Raw genomic sequence first — 22,157 nt, forward strand, 5'->3', positions numbered from 1 at the left:
ATTAATCAAGATGGATCTTGCAAAGAGCTGTTTTATGTCCATAAAGTTGATAGTATTGAAGATAGTATCAGTGTTGGTAGAAAGAGGAAGTTTGAGAATTATTTTTATGATTAATTTTTGTGCTTTAATAATGGGGTCGAGGGCACTAGAAGAAGTACTACCCTAAAATTCCATATTCTATGTGTGATTGGCATAGTGAGAAATATACTGATTTTAAAAGTTTAAGGTCAAGGAAATTACGTGTTTGTTTGAAAAAGTAAATAGATTTACGAATTTTGTTTGTAATGTCATCAGTTCAGTTTCAGTGCCGGCAACCCGGGCGTTTATTTAAGGTTGGTTCTGTACAGATGTTTTTTTTCATTACCCTCCTCACTAGACAAAGTCTGTTCTGAGGCTGGTAATTAACAATTTATATATAAACCAAATGTTTGGAAAAAAATAGTAAAATAAAAATAATAAGAAAAAATAGTAGTAAAAAAAATCAGTAATATAAAAATAGAAAAATAAGTGTAGTACTATATGTGTTGAAAAATTATGTATAAAAATATGAAATGAGTATTTCGTATTATAATTAATTGTAAAAATTTTGTAATTTTGATAGAATTTGTGTGCAGTATGTTTTGTAAAATGCATTAGATGTTTAGAATATTTCTAATATCTGTTCTTTCTTTTACCATCAACCAGTTTACAAATCTTTTGAACAACCAATTCAAATTATTTGGTAAGACGTAAGTTTTAGTTTGGGTTAGGAACATGTTGAATATGTGAGGAGCCAGGTAAGATTCATGTCTTTTAGCGAAATTTGATTTGATATACGGTACTTGTAATTGTTTGTGTGTAATTGCTCTCGTGTTTTGAGAGTGAGTTATGTGATGTGGTAATTTTTTTATGCAGTTTTTGTAGATGATCTTCTTTATGAACAGTTTATTTATGTCTAATAAGTTATTTTCAATTATTAGCTGTTTTGTCGGATATTGATAAGGCTTTCTAAACATAATTCGAATTATTGATTTATGATTAATTTTAAGGGATTTGAGATGAGTGTCTGCTGCTACTCCCCATACTGAAATACCATACATTAGAATACTTTGACAAAGTGCAAAGTATATATTTTTTAGCTGATTTAATGACATAATGTTTCGTATTGTTTTGAAGATGTATGATAGTTTCCGGATTTTTTTTGTTATTAGGAGATCCCATTTTAGATTATAGTCAACAGTTAAGCCGAGATATTTGATATTATCCGCATAATCTATTTTGTCACAAGTACAGCGTGTGTTATTTGTGGAAGTATTGGTGCAGGGGTGAAGATGTAATTGTGGGCGACTATCTGGCTGACCAGCTTTTGTTTTACTAAAAGTCAAGTATTTTGTTTTAGAAATGTTGAGTGTAAGAAGATTATTCACTAGCCATTTATTTATTTCAGTCATCCCTGCTTCTGTGTTTTTGTAGACCTTTTCCCATGATTGTGCTTTGAATAAAATTACAGTGTCATCTGCGTAACTGATTACTTTGTACTCTATTTTTCCAAGGTTTGTCTCAGTTAGACTATTTATGTAGATGAGAAAAAGTATGGGACCCAAGACGCTGCCTTGCGGTACTCCATACCTGTTACCTACCTTGTCACTTTCGTGTTTATTGATTTTTACTATTTGTTGTCTATTTTCAATGTAGTTGATGAACCATTTTAGTGGTGGACCGGTTATGCCGATAGTTTTGAGTTTTTGTTGTAGTAATTTATGTGAGATGGTGTCGAAAGCTTTTGCTAGGTCTAAGATGCTAGTTATAGATATGTTGTTTCCAATTTAGGTGTGTGTCAAAGGTTAGTCTTAGATATTTGATATTGATTGCTTGTTCTAGGCATGGGCAGTCACAATTCCGGTCAAGGGGAGAATTTTTGCAAACGTGTATTTTTAGAGTTAGGTGTGACATTGGGATATTGGTGAGACTAAACAATAAGTATTTTGTTTTAGGTACATTCAGAGTTAGTGAATTAGAGTCGAGCCACTGTTTTACCTTTTGAATTCCTTCCTCCGCTTTGGCGTATACGGTAGTCCATTCTTTCGATTGGAATAGTAGGACTGTGTCACCGGCGAAACTGACAATAGTGGCATCGATATCAAGGTTACATAACTCATTAATATATATCAGGAAGAGGGTTGGACCTAAAACACTGCCTTGTGGGACACCGTAACTAATTGGCAGATTATGACTTTTAGTTGTTCTGATTTTAACGCATTGTGATCTGCCAGATAAGAAGCTAGAGAGAAGGTCTAATTCCTTATTTCTAATACCTATATTGAACATTTTGCGTTCTAATTTGCTATGTGAGATTGTATCAAATGCTTTGCAAAGGTCGAGGAATACCGACATTTCGAGCCCTTATCCAGATGGCCATTTATATTTCGTAATGCAAAAAATATGTGTATTAATTTTCTTATCCTTATTGAAAGGTTTTCGATGTGATGTTTCCACTTAAGATTATTGTCTATAATAATACCTAGATATATGATATTTTTTACACATTCCAAATCTTCACAGATGCAGTAAGAATCAATACTATCGGAATTACAATTAAGCTTGTGTATTTTTATTGTGTATGGTGTGCTAGGTTGTCCTTTTATAGTTGACCTGAATCTTATGTATTTAGTTTTGGTTATATTCAGTGTTAGTAGATTTTTGTCAAGCCAATGTTTTATCGCATTGATTCCACATTCAGCATGTTTATGAGTTTGAGTCCAAACCTCTCCTTCAAATATAACTACTGTATCATCTGCGAATGTAATAATTTTTCCGCCCACCGTTAGCTCGCATAACTCATTGATGTAAATTATAAATAGAAGAGGTCCCAATGTGCTTCCCTGTGGTACCCCAAAGTTGGTGTCCAGTGAATTACTCACCGTTTTGCCCATTTTGAGTTGCTGGCATCGACCCTTTAAGTAACTCTTTAACCATTCATAGGGCATACCTACAATACCAATATTTTTTAATCTTTTGAGTAGTAGTTTATGCGATATTGTATCAAAAGCCTTGGCTAAGTCTAAGAACAGTGCAATGTTTTTCTTTCCGCGATCTATATTTCCAGAAATATGTTCTGTAAGTTGCGATATAGCTTCGTTTGATTTTTGCTTAGAAGTTTTCGGCTCTCTACATAGTTACTTAATCTATTTTCAAAGATTTATTTCTATAATTTTTGAAATAGCACTCAACAGGGATATTGGCCTATAATTGCCCACTTGTTTTTTGGGTCCGCTTTTGTAGATTGGTACTACATATATTTATTTTTTTATTATTTTTTATTTATTAGTAAAAAAAGATACACGAATTACATTACTCAATATAATACAGTTTTACATAATATAATATAATATAAGTATTTGATATATATAATAATAATAGTCGGAAATATTATAATAATATTTCCGACTAAAGATAAATTTATTTATAAATAACGAATTTACTACTCTACTAACCTCCGAATAGTGGTTATACATCGGATAAGTTATCATTCTACCTACTGCGAGTATTTATTTGTTTATTTATTAATAAACGTTATCCTATGGATAAGCTACAAAGGGACGGTGAAATACCTCCTTAAAATCTGAAGGGTATTATAGGGGAAGAATGAGTGAGCATCTATTTTTACGAGAGGCTGTGAGGTAGTTGGAACTTTGATTTCCAAAGGTCAAAAATTCATCGATCACATTAAGTAGCTCTAGTTAGCTCATGCCGTCATTGATGTATAAAAAAATAACTCGCGTCGGCGTAATCTAGAATTTATTGGAAACGATAGTTCAATTTGTACAGGGTGCAACAAAACAGACAGTGCAGTTTTGAAGGGCCGGTACATCCGGTGTGGTGGTGGTAGAAACCTGGAAGGGGAGTCATTATGTCGGGAGGGTCGTGCCGTTTTCAGTCGTTACCATGGTTTGGTCCGGACAACACGTTGATTGAAAATTGCCGTTCATTCGTCGCCACGCAGCGGGAATTTTTTACACAATGTGATTTTGATATAATGTGAAGTTTTATATTTCTGAAAAAATTCTTCGGGATAATTTTATGAAAAACTTTTTTTGATATAACATGACGTTTGGCAATTTTTCATGTTGACAATTTTTTTTCTTTGAAAAATTGGAAATCGGAGAATTTTGGTCGGAAACTATATCAGGATTTTTTTTTAAAACATCCTTTTGATATAATGTGATGTTAGGAAATTTTCCATGTTGGAAAATTTTAATTTTTCTAAAAATGTGAAAAAGTATTTAAAACGAAATAAAGAATGATGGGAAGATAACGGGGTGCTGTTTGACAATTTCAACGGTTGTTTTGAAAATAACAGAGGGCGCCACTTCCGTCAACAAGAATCAAAAACTGTTCAGGACTTGAGAAACTAATACTAGATATCTTGTCTTAAAATGACACCTTCGATTACACCAGAATAAGCTGCATAATTTTTTTTATAATGTTGTCTTATTAGAGGTATATTCACAAGGAGGAAATCCAAAACTGGTTTTATTTTAGACTACATTATACAGGGTCTCAAAGGACGTACTTGACGGAATCGCTGGTCAAAGTCCTTCGGGACACTTTGGGTCCGTGCTGGTACAACCTGTATAACAATCCTCAGACACCATAATACGGGTGTGCCTAGTTTGGTGACCGAGAGAACATAAAATTATTGTAAAATCTTCAAGTGAAAAAAAACATAAATCATGCATGGAGAAAAACGAGTATTGCTGATTTATTAAAATACTGTTAAAATGTGATGGCAGACCATTTCCTAATAATATTTATAGGTTCAGAATATATCGGAAGAGGTGTTTATGCAGCTTTATTCTAATAAATATAATGGCCCAATGCGAAAATATTAGAATTTCTATTAACACGTGTTCCGACAGAAAGACGAGTTTGTTAGGAAATCTGACAATTCATTCGTTAAAGGCCTGCAGTCCCGTTTTTCACAGGAATACGAATAATTTGATCAGATTTTTAACAAAATAGCAATATTTGATATCCGTGTGGGTAGGCTATAACATTAACAATAACGTTGAAGGGGTAAGGTACATACTGTTGATCAGCGCCACGATCTCGTGTGTGGCGCGCTCGGGGAACTGCGCCAGCACGTCCAGCACGGTGGCGCCGCGCGTGTCTCTAGCGCGCGCGTCGGCCCCGCCCGCCAGAAGCGCGCGCGCTGCCGCCGCCTTCCCGCAGAGCGCCGCCTCGTGCAGCGCGGTGCCGCTGGGCGTGCGCGCGCTCGGAGAGTGCCCGGCCGCTAGGAGAACCACCACTACGGCCCTGGTGGAGAAAAAAAAACAAAAATGAAAGATATTTTCTTAAAAGTCAGCAAATTAATAAATAAACAAATAAATGTTCTATAAAATAAATTACAGTGTGACGGGCGGCGTGGCGTAACAAATATACACGGAGAAAATGGTTTATTAAAAATCTCTTCAAATAAACGTAATCCGGTTAAAAACGGGACTGCAGGCCTAAAAGTTTAACAGGAAACCTATTACGTTAAGGGCCTGCAATCACATTTTTAACCGGATTACGAATAATTCTTTCTTAATGAATTGAGATTGATGAAATTACGCACACTTGACCTTCAAAATATATCAAGATACTGTCTACGTTAGATTCTGATACACTATGCCTAAATCCCATTCAACGCCTGGGGCTCTATTCCTGAATCGAGGGCGCTCGTAATCGCCGTCGAAAGTACGTACGTTGGTCGTCGTTGCTATTCCCGAAATTGGTCGAAGGTACATACTTTGACGCCAAACGTCAAAAGTCATTCCACACAACATCTACTGGGTGCAACCAGTAGAAACAGGGCAGCGAGTGGTAGGTTGTTGGCGTTTCTATGGAATTGGCTGTCAAAATCTAGTCTAGCTGTCAATTTTTGTTTTACCGCGCGGATTCCGCAAATGTAAAAGTGGGTGAAAATTTCCCACTTACTAAGTCTTTATCGGAGCTTACAAGCTTAATTAAGAGTTGCTTTTGGCAATTTGTAATATGTCCCGCAGCCATTTCTGTTTTGAATAACGAATAACTGTTGTCTGTTTGACAGTCACACCATAGAAATCCCAAAAACATCAGGAACATAGACAATATTCACAGGGGTGCCAATATAATCATCTCTTCTACCAACTTCGACCGTTCGACGCTCAAGAATACGTAAAATTGAAACATTCGAAAAAGTTAGTCGCGGCGACTAGTAGTTTTTCACTCGAAGACGGCGCATACGAAAACGATTGATCGTTTAACTCCAGAATCGCAGGCCTGGACTTCGGATAGTTGGAAATAATCCAAAAATGTAAACATCATAAAAGGTGTGATAATTCTACACGGTTTCCCCAAACTCGTAGTAAAAGCAGGAAACTGATCAATCTACATGGTATCTGTGTTTCCTCCCTTTGACAACAAGGGTCTTTTTGAGATTCATGTTCACTCCTTCATATCCTCAAAAACACCTTCCACACAGCATTCCCAAAGACGTCATAGGCACTGAGGAAAATTATTTTCCCCGGGTCCTCCTGTGTGGAGTTAATGTAAAAAAACAAAAAGGGTTTTTTTTTTTACTTTTTCTGATTTATTTCGGCCGGTTTGAAAACCTTTCGTTGACGGATAAGCTTAGACGCATTTTCACATTAACCCCAAGTGACCGTTTTTTTTCAAATATGACCTACAAATTTCCAACTTCGGACTCCATTTACTTGAAAAAGAAAGCGCAAATCAATAAAAATTATACCACAAAACCGTCTCCAAACATGAAGTAGATAAACCAGTTACCCGCTTGTACTTCAAATTTCCGGATACCGTGTATTTCTGGTTGATAATGGAGACCATTATTTGAATCGATGCTGAGTTTCTCCGTGTTTCGTGAGGGTTACGAATTGGAATACATATTAAGAATTGCACGGAGAAAAATGAGTATTGTTAATTTATTAAGAATCTCTTCAAATAATTGGGATTTGGTTAAAACGGGGATCGCAAGACGTTTCCTGATAAACTTATAGACGAGTTTATCATATAAAATATAAAATCACTCCAATGGATAAGTAGATAGTTTTAAATTCATTATACCTCATATGTCAACACTTGACCTTTCAAGGCGATGAAAAACCTTAGATAATGTGACACACTCAAATGTCAATCTACTATATATGATATTTCCCTAGTTATACAGTTTGTAAGAGCACGTATCCGAAATACCAGTGATTCCTGAGCATATTTGGAGTTGAAACGTATATTTTGTTTTTGCTGACCGACGATTAATTTTCTTCACTTAAAAACAAAAAAACCACCTCGCCACTGAGTAGTTGGGTACAGCCTAGCGGGTTACGTGATACGCACTCTGTCTCATACCAGCAGACGGTAACAGACGAAACAGAGCACGTATCGCGTGATCCGTTGTGACGCGTAGAAGTGTGATCAGCTTGGAAAAAATCAACCCGTAAAGAACAAAGTATTTTTAGTAATTGTAGTGTATTGACTAATAATATCTTTTTTTCAGATGTTTGTATTTAATTGTGTATTATGTTTTATGTATTTAAAAATATATACAGGGTGTTAAGAGGCGTACTTGACTTTGATATTTAATAATAATTTACTTTACCCAGTGATTCCTGACATTATTTATAGTAAAAATGTAAATGAAATTTTGTTCTCCGGAGACTTTTTTTTAAAGCTTATTTTTTAAAACATCTTGCACATATCGTAATTGTATACTCAACCTAGTAACCCCCCAATCTGCCACACCGACCCTAGATGTCCAATACCTAATGATTTTCGATGTTTTTAGTTTTTTTACTACAAATAATCAGTCAATAGTCAGGAATCACTGGTCAAAGTAGGTCAAATACGTCCCTTAACAGCCTTTTTATATTTTATTATTTTTTGAGCCGTGGTCCGTTTTACCGGGAGTCTTACGAATACGGCTCACCAAAAGCAGTTAAATGTGTGTGAGGCTCGCTCATGAGCGACTCAACGCTACTTGCTTGTTCGCATAAAAAGAGTAACCAAGAGTCCCAAAGGACGTATTATGTGAATATGTATGAGGTTTGTTTAACAAAGCATGTTTTTCTAGACGCATATTGCATGAAGGAATAAAAAGTAGTATTGTAGCGATACTACAATGGTATTATAATTATCAATTCTGTGTTCCTGCTTAGATTTTGTTTTACGAAATTGAAAGAATACATTACAAGCTTATCGGTAATATCTGCGAGAATCTCATAGGTAGAAAATATATCTGAATAATAGAATTTTTTGTTATTCTACGATATATAACTAGGAGAACGCATTTAAAAAAAAAACAAAAACTATGGAAAAATGTATGTTGCTTAAATGTGTATTATTTAAAGCTAAGCAAAAAATATGAGGTATAATATTGTTTCAATTTAAATCTCGGGCGAAACGGATGGTATTAGGTAGATACTATTCAATGCAATTTTTTTCGTAATTACTAATTACTAATTACCTACAAACATTTTTCTAAACGTAGGTAAACGATTCATGAACTCACTTTTAATGTGTTATCTTTGAAGGTCGTTATCCGTAGGTTGTTAATTTAAGGCGAAAAACAAGAGCAAAATCAAAGAAAAAAATCGTCTATTTTTGATGTGTTTGTTTTTGCTGTACAAATGAAAACAAATAGAGTCCAATAATTTAAAAAAAAATTAACAGGTACAATAATGGCAATGATACAATACGAAATTTGTCAAAACTTTCTCCATTAGCCCTACACCCGTATTTAAAATTTAATTCGTTTCGTTCCTTTTTCGAATTAACGCTCGGTTCCCGCAAATCGCGAGACGGCGTACAGGATTGGCGGAATTTGCATCTCAATGCTAAGCCAATCAGTTTATTTGCAATGTTGATTAGAAAAATTAAGAGCAGATATATACATATACAGCGACGATTCGCATTGGAAATGCACCTAATTAATGCGAGATAAATTAATTCAACAAGGTTTCTTAATTTGGTTCAGAGACAGTTTACAAAAAACCTAAATTCTATACAGTAAGAATGCTTAGCAAGGAAGAAGCGAGCCTATAAGTATCACACTAGATCGTATAAAAATTACTAAAAAACATTCCAAGTTATAAAACCATATTCAGACAAAAAAAATTCTTCCCCAGATATAAAACGAATAGAAAAGTTTAATGAGTACAAATCAATAATTGAAATCGGACTGAAAGAGGTCAATGAAAAAAAATCTAAAAGAGCTTTAAAAACGACATAGAAGATAATTAAATGAAATAAAATAACTTTAGTCCGCCTCAGTATAGGACCCCTAGTGAAGAGGACTGAGGAATACCTTTACTATACTGAAATACACCACAATATTGTAATCTGTAAGAACAATGTTTTACAAAGTCGCGAAAACAAAACAAAAAGTGCATTGCATCAAACAAACAGGATTTTTTGTTCAAAACATGGAAAAAAATTAAGAAAAGGGTTTATTTTTGTTAAATACATTGCGGTTACTTTTCCCCTCACAAACCAGTAAAAGAAAAGAAAAATCACAAATACAATTCAAATGTAAACTACTCAGTAGATACACATATAAAAACTCAATGAGGGTGTCCTTAGAGGACTATTAACAATACACTGCAATCACCTCGGGAGACACATGCGGCTGTTGGGAGTGAAAAACACAAAGAAACTCATACCATGTAGCCAATGAAGAAGGCTGATACCTTAGAAGACGCGTTGAGGAACCAGGAGATATATACCTGATGACTTCCCCGATGAACTTAACTACAGTGACTGGGCTATTGTCTAGGGAATACGGTAAACACGGAAGATGTCACAATGGGTCTGAGTGCTTAAGTGAACTATGCAGACCGTACAGTTATCAATCTAGAAAAAACACCATCAGAAACCGTTCTGAGAACTGAGCCCCCGCGAAAAGGTATTAAGAATCACCTGATAAGATTAAATAATTATGTTAACTTACTTGTGTCCATTTCTGCTGGCCCTGTGAAGAGGAGTGTGGGGGAGGATGCCTCGGGGGTGTCTGTAGAGCTCCAGAAGCTCAGGGTGGGTCCGAACCAACAATTCGACTGTCTCCAACCTAAACAAAAATATACAAATTATAAAACGAAAGAACAAGATAAGTGGAATGAACTCAAGAATTTAATTGAGCATGGAACTATGGGAAGATTCTGTTGGTCACAAAAGCTGTGATGATTTACATCTGAAAACAAAAAAAAAGATGACAGAACACCAAACACCATGACCAAGTGACTAGAAGTGACTCAGAAGCAGACTGAGGAAGCGGCGGACTGAATGCGTAGAAAATATTGGAGCAGGATGTGAAAGCCTTAGGACTGGAAATGAATTGCTAGAGTCAGGACAGATAGACACATCCTCCATCTACTCTGGACTTTTCTCCAAAGCTCAAACCTTCCGATCGTGTTTCAATCCTTTCAACGCTATCAGTAGTCAGTACCTATACCTTTTCATAGGTCTGCACTGGATCACTTCCACCAATATACATTTACATGGTTTTCTGTGTCCTGTTCTTCCACATATTATCCACTATTCTTTCCACAAAGAATCTCATGATGAGTGATGGGTGTTTGTTCGAGGTATGTGGATTACCACCACGAGCGTGTGGGGTGGCAGAACGATGTGCGGATAATGGGTTAGTTGGTTACGTACCTTCCATACTGCGACGCTAGATCCAGAGCTGTTTCATCACGAACGCTCTTGACGGTGGGGTCAGCGCCGTGGTTTAGCAGCATTACAACCACGGCCGTGTGACCGTACTGCGCTGCACAGTGAAGGGCGGTCTCATTGTCGCGGGTCTGAAACAATGAGACAATCAATGTTTTTTTTTTAAATCTTTAAATTCTTTGCCGGGTGTATCTTTTTTGCATTCGGTGCATCGTTCTTCTCACCTTATTAATGGCTATATGACGTCGCTCTCTCACCTAGCGTTGTCGACTGTCAACACTGGAATGTTTTACTTTACAGACGTGTAAACATTCTAGATTATTAGTCACTTCTTCCGTTGACTAATCACTATTACCCGCACACTAAGCATATCTCATCAAGGTGAATAAAATGGTTATCTCGACATGCAAACCACGTGCAATACAATAAAATTAGTGACAGAGACCAGGATAAAGGCATTTATTGGATGCAGTATTTGATTTCAAATAACAGGTAACCAACATTGAATACTAATCTGTCTAATGTGTGTTTGGGCTTTGCCACAGGACATGGCAGTTTGTTGCCAGGCCATTTGAAAGAAGCGCCAAATAATGCTAAAATTTAAGAGTGCGTAAAAAGTGGAGCGTTTAGGTATTTCACCGTGATTATCTCTGCCCCGCTACGTGCCTCAACCCGCAAAATGGGCGAAAGGGACAACCGCAGTAAACTAAACTAATTTATACTATGGAAATCTCGCTGAGAAGTCTCGCGGGAAAAAACACTTTTCTATACCGAAACTTTCACAAAATTGAAATTTAAAAAACCAAAATATGTTCTAGAAGGGAGTAGCTACGTCTGTATATTTTTATAATTTTGTTTATGAGAATTGACATAGCATTACCTTTTCTTTAAATAATATTTTTAGCTAAATTACACCAACTTGACAGTAAATATTTACATTAATACGAAATGTAGCGAAAAATTAAAAACGTACAGACACATCTTTTACCGTCTAAATCGCAAGTTTCTATGAAGAAAAGTATTTTTCCCGTGCGTTTTTTTGTATGGACCGGAAAACGAAATCTATCATCTTAAGATTTAAAATATCCATTGATTGATCAAGTAAAGCAATTTTTTTTTAATTAGGCGGATTTTCCCGCTATAAACATATTCAACCACTAAAACTAAAATTAAGTAGCAATATAAAGAATTTAGCTACAGTATCTAAATCTATGGCTACATTCGGCTTTGATCGCATTTTTTATTGGTAGGTAACTAGCTGAAGTCCCATTCGTTGCTCGTGCTGCGCGCAGAGGGTTTCGAAAGCAGATATTGAGAGTATTTTTTCTCTAAAAAATTTCACCAATCTATGAATAAAACTGTAGATTTTTATAAAAAAATAAACTCACACGCCACATCGGGACACTCTTCTTCATATATACAGATAGATAAATATTGTACGACAAAACATATAGGAAAGCGAGATAATATTATGAACCTTATTAATAATATTGGTAGTCGGTTAAAAACCTAATTACTACCCGGTTTAATAACTCCCACCCAAATAACTCTATTTTGAGACGAGTAATAAAGTCCGTTCTTAAATGCAGTTAAGGCGATGCACTACGTAGAAATGCAAAATCATGTGTTTTTAGTTTCAAAATTTGGTCGCCTAGAAATGTTTCAGATGCTTTAAATAAATACCGCGAGTATAATACATCTTGGCCTTTGAAATTATCGAGTATTTTTTACATAAGTCTTTTTATAAGACCAAAAAAAATAAATTATAAGGACTATGAAAATGCTTTAAAGTTCAAAATTTCCTACTTACGAACCCATTTTCGGTTATGGTTTTATTGTATAATGTGGCAAATTAAGTTATTTATAAAATGATCGAAAAAAAAAATATTCATGCCTGAACATTCACAAAATAAAATAAAGGGCACTTTTTGGCCATGTTTTTTTCTTGCCTAAATCAAAACAGCTGGATGGTGTTAAGCGGGAATTTAAGCCTTATCGCCATCTACGTAAGGAGTGTTATTGATGGCGGCTCAATTCAAAATATTACACGACGTAGTGCATCGCCTTAGTATTTTTGGATGTGATTACAAGGAAAAATGACATCCAAAAATGTTTTCATATATATCATAAATAATTTTAAGTGAATACTCAATTTTCTGAACAAAATAATTCATCTCATTCTCGCCGAAAGGTTTAATTGCGTATCTAGTGAAGATTTTATATCAACATATTCTACTTCATTTAAAATAATCACAGAAATAATATGGTCGTAATTTTGATGGAGTCAAAACAAAAACAGAAATAAAACACCCAGAGAGAGAGAGAGAACCACAGTTTTTGGAGCTTAAATAAAACGACGGAAGTTGGAGACCAAATCCAATCTACAAGTTTTAATCACCAATTTTATTTACGTACTCAGAGCGTAAATAAAATAAACAACTATTAATTGAAAGAGTCAAGTGCTGACAGCCGGCCGATTTTTTTAATTGCTAGAACACCCGTTATACAGATCGGGAGGAAAAATGTGGTTGACAGATTTCAACAAATTAAAAAAGTATAGCGCCGCCACTGTCCAAAACAGAACTCCGTGACAGGTGGCGGCTTAAATTAATTTTGGCGGTGAAATATGGAATAAATTATATTATACCAAAATATTATGGATAAATAACGAATAAAAAAAACTGAAAAGGGTTCAGTTTTAATTTTTTTTTATTCTTTTTTTTTGTATTAGGCAATTCGCCCTAAAAAGTGTGTTATTCTTCATTACGAGGACTTGCTTAACTGCCAAAGCAGTTTGTCAGAAAGTCAATTTCACAAAATGAATTATATAAATAAAGCTCACACAAAAGCCACAATATAGAAAATCGATAAAGCAGATATGTAAAGGTAGGATTAAAAGGAAATAATGTACAGATATTATACGTGGATAATGAGTTAATGATAAATTAGAAAGATCACGGGTTCAAATGCACTCTTCATTTTCAGAACCGAAATTCACATTATTTGGAAAAATGAATTAAAAATTTTGAAGAAGATATATTAATAAATGTAAACGAAACATGAAACAAAACCAGAAACATAAAATAAAAAAGACGAAATTCGCAACTGGGGATCGAATCCAGGACCTACTGTATAACTACTGAGCTATTGAGACCCGATTATTTTCCTTCGAAAGTTTTTCTAATAAATTGAATAATCATTCAACAGGACTTGCAGAAAAGTCAACAGATGTCATATAAAGCTAAAAGACTTGCTTTATGTCACAATGTTGTGAAGTCTAAAATTGTAGTACCTACGTAGGTAGTTATAAAATACATATGTATAAGCCAGATATAAAATTTTTAATTTTATAACTAAATAAAATACACAAAAAAAAAAAAAATTAAAAAATCAGACAGGTATATCCGAAACACTATCTACGGCACAAATATATTCGGGTAAAACTTTGTAATCATCCAAAAAGTTAGCAGCCAACAAAGTATGGGAATTAGTTGAAGATGATCATCATATCTGTTAGAAAGGATTGCATTTCGTTGCCCCAAGCAAAACACCAGATCGAACGATTTATTTAGAATACCACATTGTAAATCCAAATACGCGCAAAGCTCTGTAATAGTACGTATCTGTGAAACTCACAATGCCTCTAGAGATGTAGACATTTTCAACCATAACTTGATATCATATAAAATTCAGCTTAATAAATTAATAAATTAAAATACTTTTATTTTATTCGATTTTTTTTGTAGCGAAAATTACATTATTATCACCCGTAGTGAATAGTATAGATATGCGAAAAGTTGTATTTTTTCTATTTGTTTTTAATTCTATGTATTTCTTTATTATGTTTATTTTTTGCCATTTAATATGTTGTGTAGGTAAAAAATAATAAATCAACATTTGACTCAATGGAACTTAATTGGTCTAGAACATATGAATGTTTATTGTTATAATTTTTTACTGTACGACTGTTTGCTTCCTAAATAAAAAGAAGAAAAAAAATAATAATATTGGTATTTCTTAAATTAAAACATGAGATCGACACTACGATGTAGGTAAACCTCATACTACATCCGCACAAAAACAATTCACCTACCTAGCTCCCAAAACCTTCAAACTTCTCGCTGATATCATAAAAACCGAAACCCAACTCCACACTTTTAAAACACCAATAACTCTATCTGCAATACATTTTAATTACAAAACCCACACATTCTACACTTAAGCATAACCCCCTAATCTCCCTCCACACATCTCTCACATTCCTCAATTGACTTTAAATTATTAACTGATTATTTTTCACATACAATATTAACTAAATCGGAATTGTACAATTTACTAACCATTATGTATATTATGCAAATATTCAATCTGTAAACGTCACCCGTCATCACAGGGGCATCCCTAGCATGGCGGTTGAAATAACATTCAAAATGTATCATCCAATGTGAATTTTCATTGAAATTAAAAATAAAATAGTGAAAAGAATCAGCTCAGTGACTTCTGTCCCTGTAAGACAGAGGTTCTGTGTTCGATCCCCAGTTGCGACCTACACCTTTATTTTCTGTGTCTTGTTCTGTTTTAATGTTACGTTTAGATTTATTAATATTATCTTCTTCTTCGACGATTAAATATTTGATTAACGTGAATAACCTCAAATCCCGCCTTATTTACTTATTAGAAAAGCAGCTCTATTAGAAAAGATTGCATTTCGTTGCCCTGAAGGCAATACCAGATCGAATACCCTATTTTACATACAACAATTCAAATCAAAATACGCCAAAAACTCTTTAATCAGACGTATCGGCAAAACTTAAAATTCCCTAAGAGATATTGTTATTTTCCACTGTACACTCTTTTGAAAATCAAATTAACCATACAATGTACATAAAACAAAAGAATTATTTTTTATTGTTCGCCTTTTAATATATATTTAATTTCACTTATAACTTAAAGATCTACTTTCTTCCTAACCTATAACCATAAAAAAGGAGTGTAGGGAACTTAACTGGTTTATTTTGTACTCAACATCTCAAATGCAAAATTAATTCACATATATAACTGTAAATACCGGTAATGAGCATTTTCGCCAAAATTTGAACTAATTTAAAAAAATATATTTTTTAAAATTTTTATTTAGTTTTCTTAACATACTTCTTACAAAACTGAGTAATTTTCAGTTTGATATGAAGCTCCCATTACGTTTCCACAAATAACATATTACTGGGGAGATTAAGGAGAAATTCTGGGATTTAGTATCGTAATATGTACTCCTCATTGCTCGGAATACTAATGAAGGGTAATAATATGGATCCTTCAGTGGATATCTTCAATTTATCACTTAATAAAAACAAAATTAATTTACAATTTATAAAATTAATAGTAACTTCATTCTATATACTACTCCTATGTAAAAATGCTGAACGAACTGACGGATTCTTTACCAGAAATGTTATACTTGATTTTTTTTCAACCTTGGCCAAGATAATATAAAAAGTGCATATTTTCAAAAACAAGTATTATCCGAGATATTTAAGACAACGCAAAATGAATCTTACGTACCTAACATTAAATACGAAATCAGACTTTCTTTAAGAAAAATATACTTAAAAAGTGGGTGGTGAACCAGATAAGATTGGAAATCTCTGCTCTATGAAAATAATCGCTGAAGAATGATGCATCAAGCGGTGAATTTCCTCAAATTCTAAACGCAATGCAGATATTACGAAATACTAATAGTAATTCTTGTGTTGTAGAGATAGTGTTATCAGTTGTAAAAGCTCTTTAGATATCATTATACCATGCAAAATAATACTTAATAAAGGGACGATTTACTTCAACCCAAGCAGACAGGTGTAATATAATAATAATAATAACACAGCATTTATATAGCGCAGTTAGGTTTCATTTCACTTCAAGTGCGCTTTACTATAACAAACTTAAGAACGGTAATTTAGTATTAGTGGTCATGTTCTTAAAATAATTCCTACAGTGCACCTTACCAATACAGATCTAATAATATACACACACAAAGGCACACAAGCATACTTGAAAAACTTTCATAGGCATATTTAAACAATTGAATGCATACAATCAATAGATACTAGAGTATTTGTAACAGTATCAATGTAGAAAATCTTGATCCATTAACCACTGTTTTAGCTTTTTCATTGTAATAATATTTGTGAAGCAATACTGACACTCATTACTCATTACTGTCTCGTAGCTTTTTGTTTAGGTATGTCGTTCTACTAGTAAGAAGGAAAGTGGAAATTGTTAGTTCTGACCAGAGATGTGCAAAATGGGTACCCAAAACCATTTGAAATGCAAAATGGAAATGGGTCAAAACTTTTCCATTTGAAAATGCAAAATGGTTTTTAGAAAAGCATTTCAAATGCAGAATGTAGAACAAACATATTACATGATGGTAAATCCAGAAACACCACGACTACAGATTATGAAACCACAAAAAATTTGCGCGGGACCAATGTTGCCAACGTAAAAACATGGAAACTGCTATCTAACATTTAATATTACAGTGTCATGGCCCCATGTTCAGTATTTTTTGTAATGGTATCACTCAATTGCCAGGGCTCCTACCAGGGAGCAACTTGACAAATGGAAATTATCTCTCATAGCGAGGTTGAGGACCGACTGATATTTGGGGCTTATGAAAAAAAGATGATTGGAGATAGTAGGAAGAATGTTACAAAAAAGCATTTAAAATGGAAAATGCATTGAAAAAAGCATTTAAAATGCAAAATGCAAAATGGTTTTTAGAAAAGCATTTAAAATGCAAAATGGAAAATACCCATTTTGCATTTTGCATTTCCATTTGAAATGGATTTATTTGAAATAAAGCACATCTCTGGTTCTGACCAAATAAGTAATAATGAAGATGTTTGATTTATGTTGTTATTGCAGCAAACGAGCGATATGTCAGTATTTTCTTGAAGTCGGTGGATGATGCATTCTGTCGGTTAGTATCTGATGTGATCAGATTGATAGGACATTTTTACGATATGGTCAGTGAAGGAGAGACGAGTGTCGAGCAGGCGCATGCGCATGCGCGGACCGCAAATGAAAGATGGCGGAAGGCGGTGTGCTAAGAGCTGTAAAAGATTCCGTAAATGGAGTAATAAAGGAACAGGTATACAGAAGTACTAGTTTATTTACAATGTGAATACTATACATGAGTTCCAATCACCCGGTGCCAGGGTATGGTAATTGGGTTAATTACGTGCCTGATACCACATCCATGATACCACACGGCAGAACAAATGTTCAGGCACACAAGAGGAATGGTGCTATTGAATGAAATTTCTAAAACAGTAGATACTATTATTATATTTAAATACGCTTTAGAGAATCTCGTAATACCCACATTAGGGAAACTGGTGAATCTAGAGAACACAAAAAACTTATTTTTCTGATCTGAGCTTTTCAAAATATTTTTTTTTTACCCTTTTCCATATTTTTCTGATCTGAGATTTTTAAAATATATATTTTTTTACCTTTTTCCATATTTTTCGGCAATTAAGGGTTAAAAAAAATCTTTCGAAGACAGGACTACATATCGACGCATTTTCAAAGATAACAAAAAAAATTGACGCAGATTCACCATTTTCCCGCTGGTTCTACGAGTTTCGGCACATCATATATTCGTATATGACGAAACTAAGGATGAGAGAGGTACTCACATTAAATGCATGGGCATTGCAAGAGTGGCCGTTCAAAGGTTGACGATCTATTGTTATGTAAAATATTTTAAGACGAGACAATACCTTAGAACAGTGGTTCTTAACATTTTTGGAGGTACCGAACCCCACCAGTTACATATATTCACCGAACCCTACGAATTTGAAAAATAAAATTAGATTTTTACAAATTCAAAACATGGTATAACACGGGCATTAGCCTAGTATGGTAGTTAAAAAATGTCAAAAAATGTAACATGTAAGTATTTATTAAATAATAAAATAATAAAAATTATATATAAATTTAAAATGAAAAAAAAAAAAAATAAAAAACAAAGATGAAAACATTAAATTTTAATGGTGAAACATGAAACATATTAACTATTATTTACTTTAAATCAGTGTGACTTCTGCTGTTGCCTTTCAGAAACCAATTCAGAAATACGCGGCTTTACCTTGGCAAGTGCTACTCTCATGTCATTTTCACAACAAAGTCTATTTATCTACTTCGTTTTTTATATCCAGCATCTTCGAAAAGGATTGCTCGCAAAGAAATGTTGTAACAAACGGTATAAAAATCTCCAGAGCTTTCATAGCAATAACAGGGTATGTTTCCATTTGTTGACACCAAAACGTTGAGAGCGATGTTCTTCAGAAGATTTGCCGTTGAACCTGGCTCTGCTGAATTTCAATGATTTCATCAAATATAAGTCGGGGGTCTTGATCTCCACCGAACCCCCGAGACTGACTCACCGAACCCCTGGGGTTCGATCGAACCCAGTTTAAGAACCACTGCCCTAGAATAAAGTCAGAATCTGCAAATATGCGACGCGTAGCCCTGGTGTATTGAACAAACCTACAGTTGAATGTTCCCTAGCAAATCTCTAAAATAAAGTGGGAATCTTAACGACCTAAAACGACGACGTAAAGCAACATTCGGCTCGAGGCCCGGCGTAATGGACGGACCTACGGTCGAATTTGCCCGAGCAGGCCGAAAAAATTGATCTTTCCGTAGGGTTTATTTTAATTATTTCTGATGTACATATTACTAAAATGTCAAATGTTTCTAGAGGTATCCCTCTGGAAGTTACGAATGCATCGTCTGCAAATAAAATCTGATGCTTACCGCTAATTTTATAGTTGAAAAACTTTATTAAAATTTCAAATGTTTTGCATTTATTAATCTCAAATATGAATAACTTACATCCGTAGGGATCACTATAAATATATATATTATGGTTACGAATTCGTCGGAAATAATTAATATGTGAGAGCGAACCTCGGATTAGAGTCTTGTGAACTATTGATCTATATACAGGTTTTTCCAATAAGAGGTGTTATTTTGATATTCAATCGTAAAAGATCAATGGTTTCGTTGCTTGTGTGGCACGTAGCGCCGTCTTGTTGAAAGTAAACGTTGTCGAGATCAATACCATCCAATTCCGGTTATAAAAAATCATTAATCATCTCTCGATAGCGCAATCCATTCACCGTAACTGTTGCTCCAGCATCATTTAAAAAAAAAGTAAAGTCCAATGACTCCGCCGGACCATAAACCGCACCAAACAGTCACACGTTGAGGATAGAGAGGCTTTTCAACAATAACTCCTGGGTTTTCCGAGCCCCAGATGCGACAATTTTGCTTGTTGACGAAGCCACCGAGGTGGAAATGGGCCTCATCACTCAAGATGATTTGCATTTGATTCACTCAAGTGAATTTTAATAATTTCAATGCGTTGTTGAAGCGTGTATCGTTCCATTTTTATTAATGGCGTATAGTTTCTCCTTGTAAAATGTCAAAAAATGACAGCTTCAAAAGTAACATCTACCGAAATAGCGGGCTATTCAAAATAACACCTCTGATTGGAAAACCCTGTATATAAATGAGGAAAATACTCACGGTGAGGTTAACATTGGTGAGCGCTGGCCCGTGTGTGAGAAGTAGCTTCACGATGGCCGTGTGGCCCGCCCAAGCCGCCAGGTGGAGCGGAGACGAACCCTTGGTGTCCGGCACGTTGGGGGACGCTTCGTGCTCCAGCAGCTGTTGGACGATCTCCCTGAGAAACAAGGTCAGAAGTCAATAAAAAACCTAACACTGATTGTAAATTAAACCTAATTTAACGAAAATAAAGAATTAATACGAAAAAAATGGAAGATAAAGTTCAAGGTAGAGATTTAAAATTATATAGATATATGTATTATAGAAACTAGTGATAAAAGCATAACCCAAAAAAATCTTTTTTTTCCTTCTTTGGCCAACTAAATGGATACTGGGGTGTTTGTATGAATGTGTGTATGATATAATGAAGTGCAAGCGAGATAGCATGCTTGCGAGATGCTATAAAAGGCGATGCATACTAGGATTGTCCCTCTTTTGTTTATTGTTTATTGTTTATTGTGGTATTTTAAGTAGGTACATAGTTATCTATGTCCTAATACAATCCTTATATACATATAATTATGGTAACACATTTAAAATGAATCAATCACATATTTTCTTAATTTAATTTTAAATGTTTTTATGTTTTCTTCTGATTTTATTTCTTCTGGTAGCTCTCCAAATATCTTCAACGCTCCGTACATCAATGACTTTTGACTCTGTGTTTTTTTCCTGAAGGGGAGTCTCAATTCATTTCTTTTCCTTGTCTCATGTGTGTGTTTGTTCTGCAATTTATCAATTTTTCTCAGGAATTCACTAGACGTATGACCATTGATTATCTTGTAGATTAAAAATATGGTATTAAAGTAAATAATTTGTTTAAATGACAAGATATTTAACTCCTTCAACATGTTCTTAATTTTTGTATATCTATTTTTCTTCAATATGGTTCTCATTGCTCTATTTTGTAGAATTGTCATTTGTTTCATTAAACCGTCGTTGGATAAGAATAGAATGCTGCTACAGTAATTTATGTGTGGTACAATAATTGCGTTGTACACATTTTTACTGGAAACTGTGTTAAGGAATCTTCTTATTCTTCCCAACAGTGAGATTTTTTTGGCAATCTTCTTAATAATTTGTTTTGTATTTTGAGCAAAAGTTAATTTGGAGTCAATTATTACCCCCAAATATTTCATTTCAAATACTTCTTTCAATACTTCACCGTCTATCAATATGTCTTTTTTTGTTTGCGTTACTCGTTTTCCAATGTTCATGAATTTTGTTTTGTTTACATTCAATTTAAGTTTATTTTTCTTCAGCCATATTGATATATTATGTAGGTCTTCATTGAGATGGTTCATTATGAGTTCATAATCTTCTCCTGTTATATAAATCAGTGCGTCGTCTGCAAATAATCTTATTTTACAATGTTTCAATACTTTCACCATATCATTAATGTACATTATAAAAAGAATAGGTCCGAGAACCGACCCTTGTGGTACTCCCAATGTAATCTTTACTGGTTCGGATATTGTCTCACCCACTTTTGTGGTTTGATATCTATTACTTAAATAATCCTTGAACCATTTCAATGCCTTTCCTTTTATTCCATTTTTAGATAGTTTTTTAATAATTATATCTCTATCTATCGTTTCAAAAGCTCTCTGAAAGTCCAGGAAAACTGCGATCACATATTTATTTTTATCTGAGTCTTGTTTCCAGTCCTCCAGAACTAGATTGAGAGCCATTTCACAAGATTGGTTATTTCTAAATCCACACTGTTCTTCACATAATATATTCCATTTTTCTATAAAATCAACAAGTTGTTTTTTTATTATATGTTCAAGTATTTGTTCATACTTAGGGAGCGTGTTCACTGGTCTATATTCTTCACA

At 34.2% G+C, this 22,157-nt stretch overlaps 1 protein-coding gene across 4 annotated transcripts in view; it reads right to left on the minus strand.

The window, feature by feature from the left end:
* The window catches only part of LOC149413720 (uncharacterized), a 210,177-nt gene that overhangs the window by 150,668 nt on the left and 37,352 nt on the right, over positions 1–22,157 (minus strand). For all 4 annotated transcript variants that reach the window (XR_016304190.1, XM_089644517.1, XM_089644516.1 and 1 more), the window contains exons 3-6: positions 20,281–20,437; positions 10,672–10,817; positions 9,965–10,081; positions 5,069–5,295 (exon numbers count right to left, since the gene is read on the minus strand). Coding sequence is in view for 3 of the 4 variants with exons in the window: in XM_089644517.1 (XP_089500643.1) it covers positions 5,069–5,295; positions 9,965–10,081; positions 10,672–10,817; positions 20,281–20,437 (647 nt within the window). In the remaining variant the exon portion in view is untranslated. The remainder of the gene's footprint in view (positions 1–5,068; positions 5,296–9,964; positions 10,082–10,671; positions 10,818–20,280; positions 20,438–22,157) is intronic.

This window comes from Hesperophylax consimilis, chromosome 21 (assembly GCF_061612785.1).
Source record: "Hesperophylax consimilis isolate HC1 chromosome 21, BYU_Hcon_1.0, whole genome shotgun sequence".
NCBI lineage: Eukaryota > Metazoa > Arthropoda > Insecta > Trichoptera > Limnephilidae > Hesperophylax > Hesperophylax consimilis.